Genomic DNA, 21,391 nt, shown 5'->3' on the forward strand with positions numbered 1-21,391 from the left:
GATTAGGATGAGAAGAGCGCCGATAACATGCTGATGTTTTAATTGTTGCAGAGCAGTGTTTACACCAGGACAAGGACTTTTCGGCTTCTCGCTCTGTCCTGCCAGCGAGAAGGCTAGGGGTGTAGCAGGAGCTGGGAGGGGACAGACCCAGGACAGCTGACCCAAACTGGCCAAAGGGGTATTCCATACCATCTGACGTCATGCTAAACAATATATAGGGGTGGCTGGCAGGGGTGGGGGGGCCGGCTGCTGGGGGATAGTCTGGGCATCGGTCAGTGGGTGGTGAGCAATTGCATTGTGCATCACTTGTTTCTTACACATTATTATTATTAATACTATTATCATTATCACTATTATTATTGTTATTATTATATTCCTGTCTTAATAAACTGTCTTTATCTCAACTCACCGGCTTCACTTTCCCGTTTCTCTCCCCCATCCCAGAGAGGGAGGGGGGAGGGTGAGCGAACGGCTGTGTGGTGTTTAGCTGCCGGCCGGGTTAAACCACAACAGTCAGTGAGGCTATAATCTTAGAAATACCCAATCTGGCCAGATACCGAACAGAACTTCATGATCAGCTCATGGTTTTCAACATCAAGTACTAAATGGCTTCAATATAAAGATGGCTGCCAGTTAGAAGCTGCAACCAAGAAGAGCCTCTTTTCTTTTAATGTTCCCATTTCCTCTTACGGAAGTCTAAATCTTGACTGGTCTGATGAAATGTGGGCAGCAATGGATAAGACATGCTGTTCAGGGTAATGCGTATTCTTATTTTTCCCTCCTCTTGGGAATGGGAGAGTGCAAGTCTATCTGCTAGGCAAGCCCCACTCTGGGTTTCTTCCCAGAAAGGTTCTTCTCTTCAGAAAGCAGAGCCAGGAGAACCCTTTTAGAAGTTCCTCAGGAACAGAAGCAAATTCAGAAACAGAATGCACTGAGAAAGGTTCAGGATGAGATCTCATCTTGGTCTGGTTTTAAAATTTTTTTAACATCATGTAGTAGTAAATGTCTCCATTACAAACAGAAGCCACGAGTCTTCTTACATAGACACATTTTAAACAGGAGACAATTACCATTCTCCATTTGAGGTAGTACAACAAAAAAGAAGCATGTTGCTCTACCTTGTCAGTGCTTGAGCAGTGCTGAATAAAGATCAACAAGGACTGAAAGCAAGTGCAACAAATCAAAAATATCTTCACTGAAGGACTCTTAATGCTTAGATCTTTGATGCTTAGAGTATACCTGCAGCAGAAGGGATGTGCAATGTACATGAATGTTGCGAAAAACTGCAAGGATCAGAACAGTGATATTTTATCACAAGGCAAACATAATAGTGCAACACAAAGTTTTACTCTGAAAATCCTCACAAAGCTGTGCTACCATTTATGAAACATCACAATGAGATACTGACTAATTTTCAAAACCAGAATTGCATAACAAAGTGCTCTTTTTTTTTTTCTTTCAAGAAAAAGTGGCTACAGCCAGACAGAGGATGCATGGTAACAGCTTAAAACCATCGGGTCTAAGACACAGTGACATCCAAGATCATATTGTAATGGTCTTGAGCATCACATAGTATCATGTATGGAAAGAAAAGACTGGGTATCCTTTAGTAAAAGTCAAAAGGAATTAGACTGCTGTACACAGTGCTACCAAAAGCAATGTCTCCATGATTATAATTTCTGAACATCTACTGTACAACTTTCATAAATATAAAAAAAAATCAATCCTAAAATTGGGATTGATCATGAAACTGGGAAGCTTTAAAAGTGACGCTTTACAAAAGGTCTTCTTAAAAACAAAACATCCAAAAAAAGCAGATATTTGGAAAAAATCATCAGCATTAATGGAAAAAAAAAAAGCTTTTTAAATGATAGAAAGTGCATTGAATTCCAGGTTTTTTTCCTTCATTTACTTTGTAAATTTAAAAGTCAGTAATAGTTTCATTTGGGGAAGAACCATACAGATAGCTTTTCACGTTTATGCATACATATGAAACAAAAATTTCCCCCTCACTAAGCTTGTATATGGGCTGTGGGCACCTGTGGGTGAGGGTGTGTGTCTGTGTTGTTGCCAAAGCGCAGGGTGATGCTGGGGCTGCCCAGTGCAGGCTCCTCTGGCCCTACCAAAGGTCACGGCTGGGCCCAGCAGCCAAAATGGTGGTGACTCGCCTCGGGGACAGTCTGGGAAAGGGAGAGGCTGAGAGGAGCTGCAAGGGCCAGCCCCAGCCCCATGCCCCAGCCCCAGCCCCCTGCCCTGCTCAGGAGGAAGAGGAGTGGGGAATGGAGGGGGAGATTGGGCCTGGAAAGGGAGAAGGAAAGGTGTTGTTTTAACAAAGATGCCTTTGTTTTTTCTCCACCCAAATCTGTTTTAATTGTCATTATATTAGATTAACTTTCCTCAAGTTGAATCTATTTGCCTACCAGTTACTGTCACCGGCAAATCATCTCCCTGTTTTATCTCATCCAGCTAAGGTTTTCCTCCCTTCTTCTCCCCTAGCACTACCGAGAAGGGTGAGTGCACACAGGCAGGGGGGTATCTGGCTGCTAGCCCAGGTTCAGCCAGCCCAGCTCCCTAACCTAACCCTCGGTTCAGGATAATGCTTCACTGTCACGCTGCTGACCTGCATACCTGTAGCACAGGGAAGAATCTACACAAGGGTATGAAATAACTTCTGAACAATTATTCTTGCTTTTAAAAGGTGTTGAGCATTTTTTACATTTTGTTATGTAAAACAACTTGTAAGAAACAAGCAAGAACCTCTTAATGATTATAGTTAAAGATTTTACCTGATCCCAGTGAAGGCAAAATAAGAATTTCAATCCTTGACTAGCTGGAGATTACAACATCAGCATTTAAAAAACATTTTGCTGTATGTGGACACTAGTACACTCAGTTCTGCAAATGTACTAATAAATATTATGAAATATCATGGACTGCAAAACTATGTGCAACTTACAGAACTGAATATAAACAGTTATTGGTTAATAAAGCACTTGCAGTTTTATCCCCTTTGGATACACTGTAGCAAAAGATTGTTTAACGCAATTAACTTTAATAGCTTCAAGGGAAGTTTGGCTTATCATCATTCCTTATCAGAATATCAACCCTATCTCCCAATGAGATTGAGGACCAGTTCCAGCTGGGGAAACAAACACAAAGTAGGAAATTAGCCTGTTTGTATCATTTGTTACTTTCTGTCTATTTTGATAAACAGAAGTGTGTGTCAATGCTGCTGTGTGCTAGGACTGGTCCTTTGTGAAGTTAAACCACGAATACAGCTCTTGGCATAGTTTTGGCACCTGCCAACTAGCACTCTCCCGGTATCTCCTCTAAGCAGTTTTGCAGTTGGCACAGACCAGAAATCATTTCCAGCCTGCACGTGGATATTCTGCCCGGACCATAGAGCAATTAAGTGCTATGGACTCAGTTCTTTTGTGCCTGTGAACATCAATGCCAGAGAATGGTTGTGAACACATTTGACCTATTAGAACAAGCAAAGCATTCAAAGCAACATAGATCTATTAATTTTTTTCTCTGTATGTTATTTAAGAGCATGTGATTCTCCATGGGGTAGTGGTTTTTGTTAACCAGCAGTACGGGGATATGTTTGACACAGCTTGCTAGTGTAAGATAACATGAGAACAGTCTTTCAAGTCCAAGACCAAGGAAAACAAAAAGCTTTGGAGCACCAGCCCCAGTGTCTTACAGCAATTATTCCATTTTCAACCCGATCAATGTGCACACGTGCTCAACAAAAGAACCGTAAATACCCACGGCATAAAAAAAATGCAAAGTCTTTACATGAGCTTGTAAGAGTTCTAATTGAAAGTTAGAATGAAACAGTTGAAATGTCACTTACGTTAAATAACCTCTCAAAGCGCCTTAAGCAGAGGACTGTTAAATGTCTAAAGCAACATCTATTTTTAGAGGAGCTATGCCAGAGCACTGCAAATCAGTAAAGACTCATCTCTGTTCTGTGCAAATTGTCAGAAAATCTAATGAAGAACATGCATGCCTGTTCTATGGTACACTGGGAGACAGCAAGCACAATTTTTAAAGGGACATCACATCACAAACCATTTGTGCTTTCAAAGTCAACGAGATTGAAGATGAACACTGATATTCATAAAAAATACCTGCATTTCCTATAAGGCTTTCAACAAGGTCTCTCAGAAAATGCTCTTATGGAGGCTAAAAAGTCATGGAATATGAGAGGAAGTCCTTGCAAGTATGAAAATAAAAGACAGTTTTGAACTGTCTGTACAACATTCTGGAAAAAGGAGTGAACAGTAAGATGAGTCTCCTTACAATGCTAAATTATTCTGGTAAAGATGAAGACCAACTGCAAAGAACTGCAGAACTTCAACAAAGCATCAAGCAATGTACTTGCCAAAAGATGGAAGAAATGTCTAAAAATTAAGAGATTCATACGGGGGAAAAAGAAAATTAACGTCACATGGGCTTTAAGCTAACCTTTACTACTCAGGAACATAATCTTGAGATTATATATTCATGTAAACATCATTTCAGTGCTCAGTAGAGGTTTAAAAAGTCAATCAAGCATTAGGATTTATTATGAGGGCATTTTTATGCTAATGTATAGTCCAAAGTCTCCCTGAAAGCTGAACACAATTTCTAATTCTGCCTACCCGTTACAAGAAGGATAACAGAAATGGAAGAAAAGTCCAGAAAATCACAATGAAGATATCAAACCTAAAGAAAGCTTCTATTTTAGAAACAATTAAGTAGCCATGGACTTAACAGGACAGGATAAAAGTTTATAAAGTCAAGGCTTGCTGAAGATCATCAATAGTGTGATCGTTTACTAACTCTTCTAACCAAAAAAAAAAAAAAAGAAAAGTAGGATGGGATTAAGAAACTATCATGTAACAGTAAACAAACACAAGGCTGTGTTTTTCACAGAACACATAGTTCAGCTATGGGTCTTTCTGCTATAGGATACCGAGAACACCAGAATTTTGTAATAAGAAAAGCAACAAGACATAATCATGGACCTTTTCTGGTCCACTGAGAACAGCTTGGAGGAGGTAAGTAAAATACACCACATCTGGAACCCAGAAGTCCTTTAACTGTAAACTGCTGGAGGGTGGGAAAGTATACCAGGAGAAGCATCTTAAAAGCTTGTCCTGCTCTTACATACTATTTTGCTGGCCACCTTCCTCCTGGCTGGCCACCTTCAGAGAGAAGATACTTTGCTAGTTGCATATTTGGACTGATCTTGTGTTCCTGTTATTGCAAATTATCCAGAAGTCCAACTAGCCCTGGTGGTCTATTTAGAAGAATAATATTTTTATCATACAAACTTTTATTTTGGAAATTGTCTGTAAAGCATTTACAGACACTGTATAAACCCAAAACAAATTAATTTGATTATGTACTCTACCCTACCAACATTATACAAACATTTGCCTGTAAACTGAGTCAGCCCAGTGGCAAGACAACTGAATTCACAATTATTAATTTATATTGCTACGGATATCAAGTAATTTTTATTTTAAATGAAATTGGAAAGCAATTATTTGTATTGGCTACTACAAAGATAAGGGAAACCACAGCAAGCTTACCTGCTTCTGGACAGCACTTGTTAACTTTCTTTTAGAACATCGTTACACCTCCTTAACCAACACAGTGTTTTTCCCTCATAACTGATTTCAAAGCAAACACTAATTCCCAGAAAACACAAAATGTGATAATCATAATAAGAAAAAGCATTTCTAGAATTATTTGACATTACTGTATTCTTTATTATAATTCAAATCAGAAAAAATACTTTTCAGAAAGTTATTAACAATTAAAATTGGAACAAGCAGTAACAAATTTAGAAAAAATGCAAATATCAAAATCATTCATGTTCTGTTTTAATTACAGAGAAAGTAGACTGTGTTTTAAATCCCAGATTCACTGTAAGAAAATATGTTATATATCCAGAATATTAAAAATGATATACCTACTTGTCAGTGATTCTCCTCCAGAGCTGTGCACCTGCAATTGTGAGAATGTAAGATGACACACAATGCACTAAAACAGAAATCACATATAGGTTTTTCTCTTCTTTATTCATAAGCAATGTGCAGATTTAGGACAAAATGAATATGGAATTCTCTCTAACATTTAAAACTAAACAAAACTAACAGTTCTCAGAAAAAGTCTTTTATGTAAACTTCACATACTAGCTTAAAACATTAATGAAAAAAATACTGTATTCTGTTGCTATATTTTCATGTGGAAGGAGAAGACAACCAACATAACTTTTGCTTTACAGCTACAAACTGGCAACCAGTTTCTACACTCCTTATGACTCTGTAATAGTCTTGCCATCTAGTGGCTGGCTGGAAGTGTGAAGTAGCCCTACAAAAGTGTTATCCTGGGAAGAATTTATTCTGCTGTTTGGAGTGACACCAATTGTCACTACAAGATTTCTATTCTTAGGTTCAAAAACCTAACTGTTCATGAACTTTGTGTACAATACCACTGAAGGCAATACATTTAACTGTAGTAAAATAACGATTCCGTAATCATAAAGCTCGGGAACAGAGGGCTGGGGAACAGACAAAAGAGAAACAAAGAAGAGATGGTAGCTTGGTCAACAGTGGTACATCTTGGATTTGCTCAATACAAAAATATTAGTCAGTAATTACAGCTAAGATTTACTTGTGTAAATCACCACCTTCCAACTGGTGAGGTATTCAACATTAGAGGTTATTTATACAATACAGAGTCTAAAAATCAAATCATGCTAAGCTTTTTAAATTGGCCTCTAAGTTTGCATCACTCAAGCAGGAAACAATGGTAATGGAGACTCCGCAGAAGGCAGTGACAATGAAATGTGTTTCAAAAAGGTTGTGAATAACTGCTGTAACTTAGCAGGAAAGAATAGGCTGTGGAGGTCAAAAATGAAATGCTAGCAATGTTGCAGAGGAATACTGTGATTCTCTGACACTTATTTCCTGCTTTCCTTTGCATTTTTTCAAACACTGCACCTTATTCAGCGTCAAAGAAAAAACAAAATAAGCCACTTCAGAAAATCTTCCTAGCAACAAGAAATATACATTGATGAACAACCTTTTGCCAGAGAATTTTCAAGATGGTAATGAAGTACAAGACAAAAAAAAGTTAAAACAAATACAACAACATAAAAAACCGCCAATAAATCCCTTTTTAATTTGGTAGTATTTAGATAAGACTGTATACACTGGAAACGCAACACTCCAAAAACTAGAAAAAATACTGTTTCACTTATTTCAACTGTGAGAAAGATAGGTTATTTCACAATCCATTACAAAGTTGACCAATTTATATTAGATCTCCACAACTTTCCAACAGTGATCTAATTAGAGTAATGTCAGAAGAAGTAGGAACTTTCAGGAAAACTTTGTATTTTAGATAATGGATTTGGAGACCTTGTAGTTAAAATACAAGAATGACTGTTCATTGAAACTGATTATACTCATGCTGAAACAAATCTCATAACGCCCTGTCTCTAAAATATAGTAGAACAATCTACAATGATCTATTACCAATTGCAGTAATGTCATTTCACTCAGAAATTAGCTAATATTTTTGCAATAATCCTTGTATCATAATATTAAAGAGGATTTAGTAAAGGAGTTGTGGGTGTTTAAGCAAGGAACTCTAACAGTATACTGACCTACCTTTTATCCTGGATAAGACCAAATCCTTTATTATCTGAAGAACTAGCACTCCAAGTATTATGAGTGAAGTCAGATGATACACTCTCCAAGGCGTCAGAGCAACAAACCTAGAATGTTAAGAAATAAACACTTGTAAACTTATTGGAAGTATACGTATAATGACAGCTGTTATTAGTATAGAAAATAAAGAGAAAAAATAGACTGATACTACATTAGTTGAATTTAGTTTGTCCCCACAATGTCTTCACAGAAAGCAAACAATGAGAGTTCCAAGCATGACAGTCTCCTTCAGACATAGAATGTTGTTCACACTTTTATCAAAGCACAGAGGAAGTATACAAGCCTGAATATTTTCGTTATTGCATAAGAAGCATTACTATTTAAATCATTTAAGGTTTTAGTAAAAATAATTGTCTTGACACAACAACTTTCTTTTTTATTCACATATAAAGGTTAAACATTTCCTTGTATTTTCTACAGGATATCAGTTCACATCAGATTTTTATACGAATGATTCTTTCAAATGCAAAGATGAGGTAAAACTGTACAATTCAAGGCACAATACTCAAACTTCATATTGAGCTTCTGTGCTTTTGTTCTTCATTACAAAAAAAACTACAATATGTCTAGTCAAGTCAAACAGCCCTGGACTCACAATGTATGATTTATCATCTCATGCACTACTGACTTTACTGTCCAGGTGTGTCCAGATTAGCACTTCTATCTAACCTTCAATTAAATAAAATAAGTATTTTAATCGTTTGTTTCGAGCACTTTAAGTCAAAGATCTGATTACAAATAATGAGTGCATTACGATCATTTTCAAGGTAAGAGCAAAAAAGTAACTTCAAAACAAATAAAGAACTGAAGTTGAGGATAGTCAAAAACAAGAAGTTGTCACTGTGCAGGGCAGTGGATCAAATAAGAATACCAACAGAAACAAAATCATACAAAGTGGAGAGGTTTTCGAGAAACTGATTTGTAAACAGGGCATTTGGCCACCCACCCACCTAGTTGCTGCAGCAGTTTTCCTACAGAAGAGAGGGGAAAGGAAATGTAAAGAAGCAAGTATAGGCACTGGAGGAAGCCAAGTAACACCCTTTGAGCACACCAGGATTTTTACAAAGAAAATTGCCTTCTAGGTGTTTCTACCACAAAAAGCATATCCAGCAGTTGTGAAAAACTGCTCAAGTATTCCTTGAAATTCTAAGAAAATATGATTGCATCAAAGAAAATCTCCATGCCGCTAATTTTCACACTTAATACAATTCACAGAAACTCAAAGCCCCATCACCCTGACCAGACCAGGATATGTCTTCCAATACAAACAGATAACTTATTCTGAAAGTCTTTTTTTTTTTTTTGAAGGGTTTCTACATCTATACAAAGTATGAATTATTATTCTATGGGGACAAAAAAAAAAGAAAATGTTTTCTCCATTCAGTACCTCTACAATTTCAGCGAGCTCAAGAAAACCAAGAGATGCTTACAGAAAAGATGTTGAAAAAAGTTTTTCAAAACTGCCCAAGCATAGCTCTCATTAAATCAAATAATAATCTTCAACATTAAACATCCTTGATTTTGTTTAAGGGTGAAGTTCAACTGCACTGAAGACTCCATCTAACCTATTTTTTTCACTTGCTAACAAGTGAAAAAAGTGAAGGGGTGGAGATATGACACCGTGGAGAAAAGTAAACTAAAGAATTTAAACGTGATTTCTAAATGCCTAAAGTTTGTAACAAATGCAGTCCTTTAAGCTGCATGGCCTTAACACCATGACTATTCTACAGGTTCTTCATGGTGCTTGTACATTAAGGTTTCCTAGGATCAAACAGTATGTTCTGACTTAATTATTAACACTGGGCCATCCTCTGTGGGTAAAAGAAATAAATCAATACTGAAGTTTTTGCATGTTTTCACATATGCATAAATACACACAGTTTACTAGTTCTTAAAGTAAGATGAGATGTTTACTATCTTTCAAATGAATATATAGAGTGTTTGACCTACTTTACAGTCACAACTAATCCATACTCATAGTTTCACTGCAATCACAGCTGTTACCTGCTGTTAAAAACAGTTGTACTAATGTGGACGAGGATTAGCAAAAAAGGATTAGCAAGGTAGCGTGCTGTCTGAAAGACGCTTCTAAGTCATTTCATTCTACATTCTTGATACTGCTGTTTTTCTGCTCCACAGCTTTTGGGGAAAAGAAACAACAATGTAATCTATTTGGAGCAGCTAATGTAGTAGCTGAGCAAAGGCTCTTCACTTACTTGGAAAGCTTTGAATTGTTCTGACTGGACTTCCAGTGCCTTAGCGTTATTAGTTGTCACAATCCCCCCTCCATTGTTTCATTAATTTAGACCACAGCGTTTGCAAGAAAGGCTCTGTCTTGGAAATTCATTCACAGCCACTGTGTCAGCCCCCAGGTGCTCTACCAATACAGATTAGAAAAACTGCAAACCTTACATCAGACAACTCTGACATATATCCTCAAATCCATTACCAGTCAATAGCTGACAATGTCCTCCCTAGTTTTTTTGGTAGGTATCTACCTTCAGCTTATCAAAATGTTAGTCCAACATGCTGGGATATGAAAACCACGTATTATGCTAATGGTGTAGGGATTCAAAATTCTTGAAGGAATTATCAACATGATGCATAGCAACCAGATCAACAAGAAGTTTCAGTCGTACTTTTGCTTGTTATTAGGAATTAGGTTTGGGGTTCCCCCTTTCTCCCCCCACCCTTTCTTTTTTTTTTTAAATTAGAATCTACTATTATATTTCTAAAACACAAGCATTCCTGACAAAACTGGAAGGCTCCAGAATGATATCACCACATATTGAACAAAAATATTTGTTTAGTAAAACAACAGCTATACTTAGATACTTATACTACTTATACTTAAGAAGCTTTTATGCTTTTTTTAAAGATCAGTAAACAAAACAGGCTGAAGTTCAAGTTGTTTAATTTCTTCTACTGAAGAAACGTGCTGCTACAAGTGGTGTGGAAAATAACCATTTCCAGAGACAAAGATATGTTCCCCCGTAAAATTCTGCAGTATTTTGATAGAGATAGCTTTTTCAGAAAGCAAAGGCTAAAACAATGCATAGAATTATGCACTTTACACAATGACTTCAGCGGTTAACAGGGTAGCCTGCATATCAGTGTGGCAAGGGACTGCTGCAGGCAGCGTGGGACTTCATAAAACCAGCTGTGAGGTGCCACGGGACTCAGGCCCTTGCACTGGCTGAAAAAGGCATCCCCAAGACATGAGAGGCCTTCACTCTGACAAAGCTCCAGAGGCAGGAAACAGCCACCTGGTTTGGGGGCTGCAAGAAATACCTCAAGCCTCTCCCCTGGGCGGATGGCAACAGTGATCTCACGTGGAGATGGTCGCTGGGCGGCATACAGAGCAGCCAAATGAAAGACCTACTGGAGGCAGTAAGCAGGGGCAGACCATCGGGGAAGTATGATCTCCAGAATTTGATTGGGTAAGCACCTGAGCAACTTGATCTAACTGGACCTACTTTGGGCAGGTTGGACTAGCTGACCTCCTGTTGTCCTTCCGACCCACATCCTTGTATGACTCTACAAACAGGTGATTTACATGGTATCTGCAGAGATCTTGCAGAGGCACCAACTCAAATCCAGCATTGCAAAGCAGGAAGGCCAAGCAGACCTTGAGCAGTGGATGGAGATTCCCACAATGTGAGAGGCTGGAAGCCTGGGACTTCTGGCAGCAGAGGAAAGGTTCCTTCTCTGCCCTTTGAGCTGAACTTGCAGAATCAGTACCATACCATGCTGTAATAGCCAATACAGGGAAGACACCTGCATTAAAGGAGGCCTCAAAACCAGCTGGGCCTGAAGACAGTGCTAAGACCAAGAGGAAGCAGAAACTGTTAAGGGGTTAAAGATTATCTTCTGCAGGGAATGGAAGCAGACAGCTGCTGAAAAAACACTGTCATGAGAGGCTCACTGCTTGTCAATGGCCTGGATTTGAGGTCTTGCAGAAAAACTGCAAAGGCTTATCTGACTTGACTACTATTTGTTGTTGTTGCACGCATGCATGTGGGCACAACTGGTACTGTCAAGGAATAGCAGGAAAGAACAAAGAAGGACTGCAAACCTCTAGAGATGAATGTGAAGGATATGGGAACTCAGGTGTTATTCCCATCAGTTCTGTAGGTTAAAAAGTTGCCCTTTGTCTGATCAAGCTTTTGTTTATTACTAACACTAAACTGGGAATGGGGATGGGGGGGTGGGAGGTTGGCTGAGCACACTAGAGGCAACAACTGAAAGAAAATGAAATTGATGAAAATCAAAGGCAAAGTCCTGCACCTGGTACAGACCAACCCCCTGCATCTGACTGGCTGAGGGGATACTCCTTGGAAAAGGACATGCAGGTCCTGGGTGACAGTAGGTTTAGCATGAGTAAATTGTGTGGGCTGGCAGTGATGAAAGCTAACAGTGTATCAGGCTGCATGGGCAGGAGTTCACGCACAGCATAGGTGGTGAGCAATTCCCCTTTACAGAGCAGTCATGAAATTACATCTAGAATACTTTGCTTGGTTTTGGGTCTCCCAAAACATGAAAGACATCAGTGATCATGAGAAAATTTAGCAGACAACCACCAAGATGGAGTTGGAGGTGAGGGAGGGGAGGAGCTGGAGCACTTGCATTGTGTGAAAAAACTGAGGAACCTGGTCTTGCTCAGTCTGGAAAAAGGTGGCTTTGCAGGGGGAATGTAATAGCAGCTTTCCAGTATAGCAGCTTTTCCACTGCAAAGTCATTTTCTTAAACACCACAGTGCAACTTCTCTCTGAAAGTATGACTGCTCCTGCTCTTACAGGGAACTGCCCAACACTGTTTCAGAAAAGCCCATAGTGATGGTATGTAGAAAAGGAAAAAACATGGCTGTAACTCTTTCCTGGTTGCAACTCTTTCTCGCTTGGAGCTGAATGTAGATCCTTCTTCCGTGCCTACTGCTGGAGTGATCAGCACCAATCCTGCTGCAACAAATTCTGGTGACCAGTGCAAGCAAGAGGACTGGGGGAAGGGGAGTAGCAGCAGGTGTTTTTCAAACACAGCATGAAACGCAGTTCCTGAAGAACACTGCTGAAACACACTGCAAAGGCAGCGTCAGAAGGCTTGAGCACTTACTGATCGGTGGCTAGGTCACTTCGATTGCCCTCTCGTGAAATCAAGAAGCAATATAAGCTAAATTCAACTTCATTTTTTTTAAGTTAATTTAACACTTTGAATGATATTTCCTATTGAAGAAAAAAAATCCCAAGTTTGCAAAAATTCACATTAAACATGTAAATTTACAACTTCTACATTAACTGCTCTTAGATGTAAATTATTTTCATATTAAGCATCTGTGTTCTGGAAATACTAAAATGCAGTATCTATAAATATTAAAATCCAAACACTCAAATATTCAACGCATTTAAAATCCAAAACTCTAATTCAGTATTTTTCCTGTTGTTCCTTTAGCACATTTAGGTCTGAGATGAAGTATTTCCTGATCGGGAATTATGGTGCAAAAATCCTTTCCCCATTGCTGCACAAAAAGCATAGATACCCACTTATGGTAGAAAAAGTTATGCTTGCTGTTTTCGCAAAATATCCAGTTTGTATTTGCTCTTATTATATGTATGTGGTATTTAACTGTTAATCTACAAGTCTGAAAGATACCACAAAAGGCTGTGGTATAGCAGGTTCCCTGCTGCAGAGAGGGAAACATACCACATGTAACAAAATACATTTGTGTATATAATGTCAAGAATTTTAGAATGAACAAAGTCTTTATAAATTCTAACAACCCTCTTCACCCCTACAAAAAGCATAAGTTGTTGAAAAAATTATTTCAAGAAAACACTACAAATATTTACTCCACAACTCCCATTTTGCAAAGAAATCACAGCATATTAATCCAAATTTACAATATCCACACTGCCACTTCTGGTGTCTGGCAGCTTGAAGATAAATAGCTGTGTGTCTGTTTAGCCAAAAACATGCAGATTACTGTAATGGACTGTTTCTTAAAATATGTACATTAAAAAGTTTAAAAATACTTCTCATTTAGTGGAAAAAAGTAAAAGCCTCTGTAGAGATATAAATTAGGAAGAAACACCTTTTTCTCTTTAAGTTTTCTGTAAGAATGACTACTCAAGAAAGTAGATATCTAAGACTTTAATAAAATATTACAACAGGAATAGAATGAAGAACTGGAAAGTAGCTGATTCGTGACTTATAAGCTAACCCAAATGTTTTCCACAGGATAGTGCCAAAAGACTAAAAATTCTAACATTAAATAAATAAAAAGAAGTCAAAACAAAACAACGACAACAATAAACAGAAGTGGCATGACTACTATTCTAAAACTTGCCACATTCCCTTTAATTATTTCTTTGTTAAAGACAATTCAGTAATCAACCTTTTGTTCAAGAAGTTTATTTGCCAGGTTTTATTCAACAGATTAGTATTGTATTTGTTCAGCCAGAAAGCACAAATCAAATCAAAGAACCTGAATAGCTCTTCTCTAGAAAACCTTCTAGAATATTAGGAATAAAGATTTGGGAATAATAAGATAACTTATCATAAGAAATAGACTGCTACAAACTCAAACTGTTACAACTTTGACAGACACATGTGGAAGGGATGGTTCTCTCAGAGGTTTGTGAACAGGTTGCAGTACCAAAGGCAAAGGCTGCTGAACACTTCTAAAGAATTATATGATTATTACCTAAAGGTTAGTAACACACAGGATAAAAATTCAAATTGCATATTCTCTCTACCCCAACTAGAAGAAACAACATTTTTAACTTATAAATAGGTACAAATAAAAATGAAAATAGTATTCTTCTCTAAGCAAAAAATACCAAGAAAAAAAAAAACGCACTTTAAAATGCTTTCCATTTAATTGCCAAAGATAAACCTACTTATAAGTGGTAAATTTTGGAAGCATATCGGTGATTTGGGAAATACGAACAAGTTAATAATAAAGTGTCTCACTGCAAAATTATCTCACACTCTTTGCAGGAAAACCTCTTGGGAAAAGCAAGTTAGAATTGTGTTTGAACATTTGTAGCTTGCAGATCAGATTTTCTCCAACCAATTGCATTCAGATAGGCATTTGAAATAAAAAAATTAAGAAGGTGGAAATTTAAGCGACCTAAACACCATACATTCTGAGTCTATCAGGACATCAAATGCTACTGCCACTTCAGCGAAAATGGGCTATTTCCGTCAGTTAAAATTATTTTGAATTAAACACAAAATCAAAGAGCCTGGCTTCCTTTATTTTTGTTGAAACATGTCCAGATCACCTTAATTAACCTATACTCTGGGAAAGCACTGAAGAAATCTTAATCCCATTTTGTCATACAGTAGCAGCAGTTTGATGTTAACACAATCCACCTCTACCACGCTGCCCTAAGTGTCCTTTTCGTTAATGCTCTCATTAGTCCTATAACGTCTACCAAGGAGCATAACATATCCCCCTATAACTTCCATTGTTCTCAAAATTCTATGTATTATTTGGAAAGTCTCATTATTTTCAGTTAATACACACAAAAATATATTTGTCTCTCAGAACAACTGTGCTAGACACAGAATTTATTAGTTTCATCAGGCTAGAACAAACCCAAGCCATGTTACAATTCTGCTATTCTGCTTTGTTTGGGATTTCCATCTTCTGGAAAGTCCTCATCCTGTATTTGAACCTAAATTGTTCAGTAAAGCTTGCTTTCCCTCAGTTCCTCAATTATCCTATCCAATTTCTTTTCTGATTGATTCTGTTTTCTTCTGAGTGGTTGAAAAAAATGCTGTGAACTGCCCAGCTTTTTACGTAATGCAGCTTGGCTCGTAAACAATGTCAATTTTCATTCTTGTAAACTAATCTCTCAGCCAAAGCTTTGCAAACTGTCACTAATAAACTGTTCAGTTAATGGCTTTATTTTTTTTCCTTAACTAAATTTAATTAATTTAGCTTTCTGTTCCACTCTACCTCCAAAACCCTCAAAAGTTAATAATGTGTGTTGAAAAAATAAACATAAGCTTATAACTGGTTGAGTGAAAACAAGTAGTCCCTAAAACTAAATCATGACTTGTATTGCCATCGAAATTTTAACTTTACTTCTGAAAGTATGGGAAGCTTCTGGGAAAGTCTAAGACTGAGAGGAAAAGGGATTCTGAAACAGTTGAATTACTGTGTAAGCTGATTAAAGCAATAGGGCGTAAGCCACTGCTACTTGCAATTTCAATAACCGGACTCATCAAAAATCCAGAGCTGTTTAAGTGAAATTAAAAGCCAAATTTAGATAGCCAATAGAGTCAATACAGAGTCTCTGTGAATTTCCTGCTAATGGCAGCTGGTGGCTGTTGGTAATGAGTGGTTTGGATGGAAAAAAGCCACGGGATCCTTTTACACCTACTAAGCGAGTCATCATTAAAGACAGCACCACACAAACTGCTGGGGAAAACAGCCACTAACCTCACAACCCGCAGGCAGTACTGCTACACCAACTGAAAAACACCAAGGATCACCACATCAGCCTTCTAGGAACAACATCACTAGTATAAGGAGACCACCTACAACAGACAAAACCAAGAAAATAGTATTTTGTAAGCAGTGAAATTCCTAAGGCTCAAAATACCCTGATGCCTGAGATGTCCTGTTGCTGAGGGCTACCTTCTGAGCAGTACCTATGCTCAATTTTGAGAATAGGCAGAAGTTTACAATCACCTTTCTCAGACACTTAAAATGGAACATCATAACATTGCTATACCAAACACAGCGTTATGAATAGCTAGAAACTGGCCTATCCAGGAGCCCTTTTTTTTTTTAAAAAAAATTCTTATAACAAAGAATAGAAATCCAGGTGTTGCATATACCATGTATACACACTGCTATAAACATGCTGAAACCTTGCTTTATAGGAAAGTTATCCATCAAGATGTGGTACTGACACTACAGTTTGTGTGCAAACACCTGAAAGAAATGTTTAGCCCAGCACTATTTTCCTGCTTTAAAAGGATAAATTAAGGAATGAAAAAAATGTTGAGATCTCTCCATGGTAAAATATTATTGTTGCCAAGCAGGGATTTCAAGTAAGAAAAACTTTAATAGCAAGTCTTAAAGAAAATTGGATAGTTATTAAAAAAACAAACCAGACAACAACAACAACAGAACAAACCTGTGAACTCTGAATGTGTTTTGGTTACTAATACTTAAATAGCAATTAGATTTTATACCTGGAACAACTTTACTAGCAGTCTTTATCTGAAGCAATACACATGGCTACTTAAGATATAAGAAATACTGCTTCTTCTTTTGATTAATTTATTCTTCCATAAAATCAAAACATCCATTAGGTCTACGACCAAACTCCCCAAAATTTGAGTATGGATGGCAAAAGACACTATTTTAATGGCACAATTTGGCCAGCTTCTCTGTCTTTAAACCAAGGAACGATAGTTGTCTTTTAGAGTCAATCAGTTAGTTGGTTCATCCAGTACAAAATCATCTAACGTTGTTAACGAGAGACCTGCAGTAACATACAATTTGTATATCCGAAAGTGTATAAAAATCCTCAAAGAAAAGTTGGATTTGGGCCAGCAATGAGAACAGCAAACAGGATAAAGCAATACAATGCAATAAATCTTTCCACAAGGAGACAGAGATCTACTAGATCCTAGCCTTTTTACTGTCACTGTTCCCAAGAAACCCTAAAGAAATCTGTGATTTGAGCAATCAGTGGATATACACAACTTATGTATCTAAGGATGGACTTGCAGAAATTAAGGTATAATGTTAAAAATGCACAAACCATCTACAAACTACAAAAGACATATGACAATATAGGATTACTAAAAATAAATCTGCCCCCTGGATCTCATAAAAAAAAATTTGACAGACAGAGAATAAAAATGAAATTATTTTATCCACCAGCAACCCCTCCCATACACACAAAAAAAGGTAATAATTAAGCTAGGATAGTAGATTAAAATCTAAGATTGACTCTTAATACTTAACTTTCAATCTTAGGTGTGATTTTAGATATCCGTTGCCTAACACCTGGAATGCCTAGACTCAGCTTCTGGCACCAGCAGTTTGCCTGCACATGGGAAGAAGCACTCCTTTTTTTTCTGTACTATATGTATAAAATAAGAAAAATGCCACATTCTCTTTTCCTATTTTTTCTTTTATTTTTTTTATGTGGCATTTTGACTTCAGTCCATAAACTATCTACAGCAGAAACAATCCAAATCACACATCAGATAATTAGATGCTAAATAATACATATTTAACCCTTGTTCATTTTAAACATCTTCCATTGAGGGCATTTGCAGGGGAGTTTAAAGCTGTTCACAGTGAATAAATAATGGTGTGATAAGTGATGGCTGCTTTTTCAGTCATCAGATTTGTTTCTACTTTTATTGTCAGCCTTGTTTCTTTTTCTTTTTTTTTTTTACACAACGTTAGTTCACTAAATATACCAGTATATATCAAAGCTGAATTTTATTATAAATATTTGATATTTATTTATTCTTAAAAATATTAAAAGTAAAGTATATTGCACTAGCTTTTGCTAGGTTAGAAGTGCAGTCTTTTACATTAGGAATTTCCAGGGAAACTAAAAAATGTTAGAATACAGTAATGCCCAGTCCAAGAACGTCCTGAAGTCATGCTCAAAACCAAGTTGCTTTAAGCCTTTTTAAACAGCCCATGATTATTTATTTGCAATGTTCAAAAATGAAGGAATTTTGGAAAACAGAATGAAATTAAGTTAGTTAGTTTAAATTAAATTTCTTGCACCCACAAGCAAGTTATTTCAGTAGAAAACAATGAAAATGCTTTCATACAGTACCACGGTTTAAAGATTTTTCATGGGAAAGAGGTTACATTCGAATATATTAAAAAGAGATCTTGTGGCAAGACATCATACAAATAGTTAACCCTCAGCAGCTCATACTGTAAGGGGTTTTGAATGATGTACATAGGTTCAAGAACTAATCTAATGGAGGGGAAGCATTGCCCTACCAAAACCAAAAGGGTGGGAGGAAGGAACTATGACTGCTCTTCTGACATTTGGAAAGCAGCACAAGTGAACTTCACCTCCCCGTCCTTCCTCTCCTGCCAGTACTGCTGCTGATCCAGAAGCAGCCCTCTGTCCTTCTGGCCATTCTCGTTTCTCAGCTTTGCGGAACAGAGAGATGAGAGGCCCTGCATACCAGGAGTGAGACGCCCCTGCACAAGGACAGGGATGCTTCCAGGCACAGGGCATGGGCGCGTGTGGCAGTAACTGAGGGGCCCTTCTTCGGCCTGGAGGCCTGGAAGTGCAAAGCCCTGTGAAGAGAGGCTGAGTCACGGCAAACCCAGACGGCCAGCTGCATCTCCAGAGAGGAGCGCAGAAGCAGCAACCACACTGCACTGCAAATCCGTGATGCCAACACCAAAGCAGGGAAACGTGAGGCTAGCTTTAAGCTAGTGTCTCATTTTCTAAGTGTCTGATTTCACAGGTTTGCTAACAGGACCATTCCTGATGTCCTTTGGTCTCAAACCAAAGAGTTTTACCAGCCAAAACGTTACTGCAGTCTTCCCTGATTTGTTCCCACCGTTCAGATCCTGTGGCACCAGGACAGGGAGCTTCCTGGTGAGCAACGACAATGCCAGCAAAACAAAAGCAGTCCTTGTGCTGACTTTTTTTTCATTCTGACTCATTTTGACAGTAAAAAAAGTAGAGTGAGCTACACATTTTGGTAAAATAACATCAAATACTGGCCACTTAGCAAGCTGCCAGCGGGACTACCACAGGAGATTTTCTGTACATGTTATATGCTACATGCATTATACGCTTTGCTTATGATCAAAGTCACACAAAAGAATGGCAAACAGGTTGCCCAGTAGCTATTATTCCTTGAGATACAGAAGTGAACGAATCCTGTCAAACACTGGCTCTGGTAAAATCAAGAACAATCTCAAAGAAACATAAAGCATTATGACCCTTCCACACTGCTGAAAAAGCAGATGAACTCTGAAACTGGAAGAGCAGAACCATGTAACTTTCCCAGTGAAAAGACTTACCACGGATACTTAACAGCAAGACTGATAATAAAAGGCAACTTAAATTAGACATCACGTGTGCTGCTCCTGGGATTAAAGAGGATAAAATGTTTTCAAAAATATTTGCAGAGAGATTTTCATGTGCAACACAAAGCTTCAGAAAGTTCTCTTTCCATAACTTGGATCGCGTGTTTAAACATCACGCTGTTAGAGTTACAGAGAACTAAGTGGAGTTTGCAATTAGTCTACCTCTTTGGTTGTTTGCCTCTCATTCATTTGAGAGGAAATGGGGCAGTTTTAACCACAGGAGAGGAAACACAATTCAGTCTCAAAGTCTCTACTGTAATATTAGATGGAGTCCTGATACACAGACTGCTCCATGTGAACAAGTGGGCACACAGCAACATTTTAGATGAGAAAATCGAAGGCATCGCCAGCAGCTACGATCGGGGGAAAGTTCTGAAGAAATTTCACAATGAAAGGCAAGTGGTCTGCTACAGGCACGAACAGAAGACTTGTTGCAAACACAACAACGAAGCCACCCCTAATGCAACCTGAGTAAAATAGTTTAGCCAAGAAAGAGAACAGGTGCCCTACAGTAACGTTCACAGAACCGCAGAACGGCTGGAAGGGACCTTGCAGATCACCCGACGCCTGCTGCCCGCACTGCACAAAGGCTCCCCGAACAAGGCCACCACCCATGCCGGGCCGCCAGCCCCTGGGGAAGAGCCCACGCAGCGACGCGCGGCCCCACCGCCCGAGCACAGCCGCCTCACGCACCAGAAGAGCAGGTTGGCGCAGATGAAGCCGCCCAGGCTGCGCAGGGGCCTCTCCCAGCTGAGGGCCGCCGCGATGCAGCAGCCCAGCGCCAGCCCCGTCTCGCCCAGCAGCGCCGCCCCGGCCCCGCCCGGCACCTCGGCAGCCGCCGCCGCCTGCCGCCGAGCCTCCGGCCGCTCCTGCCCGCCGTCGCTCTCCCCGCCCGCCTCCGGCTGTCGGCGCTCCCCGCTCGCCATGGCTGGGCGGCAGCGGCCGGGCTGCGGCTGCCACGGGACGGCACCGGCGGCGGGGAGGCACGGACGGAGGGAGGCGGGGCCGGGGCGCGGCCGTTACCCCCCGCCAACCGCCGCCAACGGCCGCCAGTGACGTCACCGCAGGCACGGGAGGTGGCAGCAGGTGGAGCGAGGCGCGCGCGTGCGCGTGGCAGGTGCATGGGGATGGGGAGGGGGCGGCGCGTGCGCGGGGCGCCGTTAGGGACGGTTGGTTGGGAGGCCGTTAGCGTGGGGGGGGTACACACGACCGTTAGTGGGTGGGGGCTGTCTGTGAGGGTTTGACGGGGTGCCAGGGGACAGACGGGCTTCCCCTGTAACCCAGAGCACGGGGACGGGCAACGAGGTCCTGGGAAGGAGTGGCAGCAAGGGTGGAGAGGTGCTTTGCTGGTTTGCTTCAGTCCTGTGCTGGTGGATGAAGCTTTGTCGTGAAAAGAACTTGGTCATGACAGGATGCACTGCCTGGGTTGGCAGAGGGGCAGCTGTCCACTATGTGAGCGAGCTCCTACTTAGTTGCTGAGCTCTGTGGTACCGCTTGAGCATCTGACTCCTTTCTAGAGCATGTGCAGTGATTGCCTACGGATGCCGATTGC

At 39.5% G+C, this 21,391-nt stretch overlaps 1 protein-coding gene across 3 annotated transcripts in view; it reads right to left on the reverse strand.

The window, feature by feature from the left end:
• The window catches only part of RETREG1 (reticulophagy regulator 1), a 65,326-nt gene extending 44,444 nt beyond the window's left edge, over positions 1 to 20,882 (reverse strand). The window contains exons 1-3 of one of the 3 annotated variants that reach the window (XM_080580216.1): positions 20,533 to 20,874; positions 7,674 to 7,780; positions 5,973 to 6,003 (exon numbers count right to left, since the gene is read on the reverse strand). In XM_080580216.1, coding sequence (XP_080436342.1) covers positions 5,973 to 6,003; positions 7,674 to 7,780; positions 20,533 to 20,765 — 371 coding nt within the window. In that variant the 5' untranslated portion in view covers positions 20,766 to 20,874. Of the gene's footprint in view, positions 1 to 5,972; positions 6,004 to 7,673; positions 7,781 to 20,532 lie in introns of all 3 variants that reach the window. The other 2 variants (XM_080580218.1, XM_080580217.1) reach the window with 2 other exon arrangements.
• Between the last annotated feature and the right edge of the window lie 509 nt (positions 20,883 to 21,391).

Source organism: Anser brachyrhynchus (genome assembly GCF_964034855.1).
Source record: "Anser brachyrhynchus genome assembly, chromosome: 2".
NCBI lineage: Eukaryota > Metazoa > Chordata > Aves > Anseriformes > Anatidae > Anser > Anser brachyrhynchus.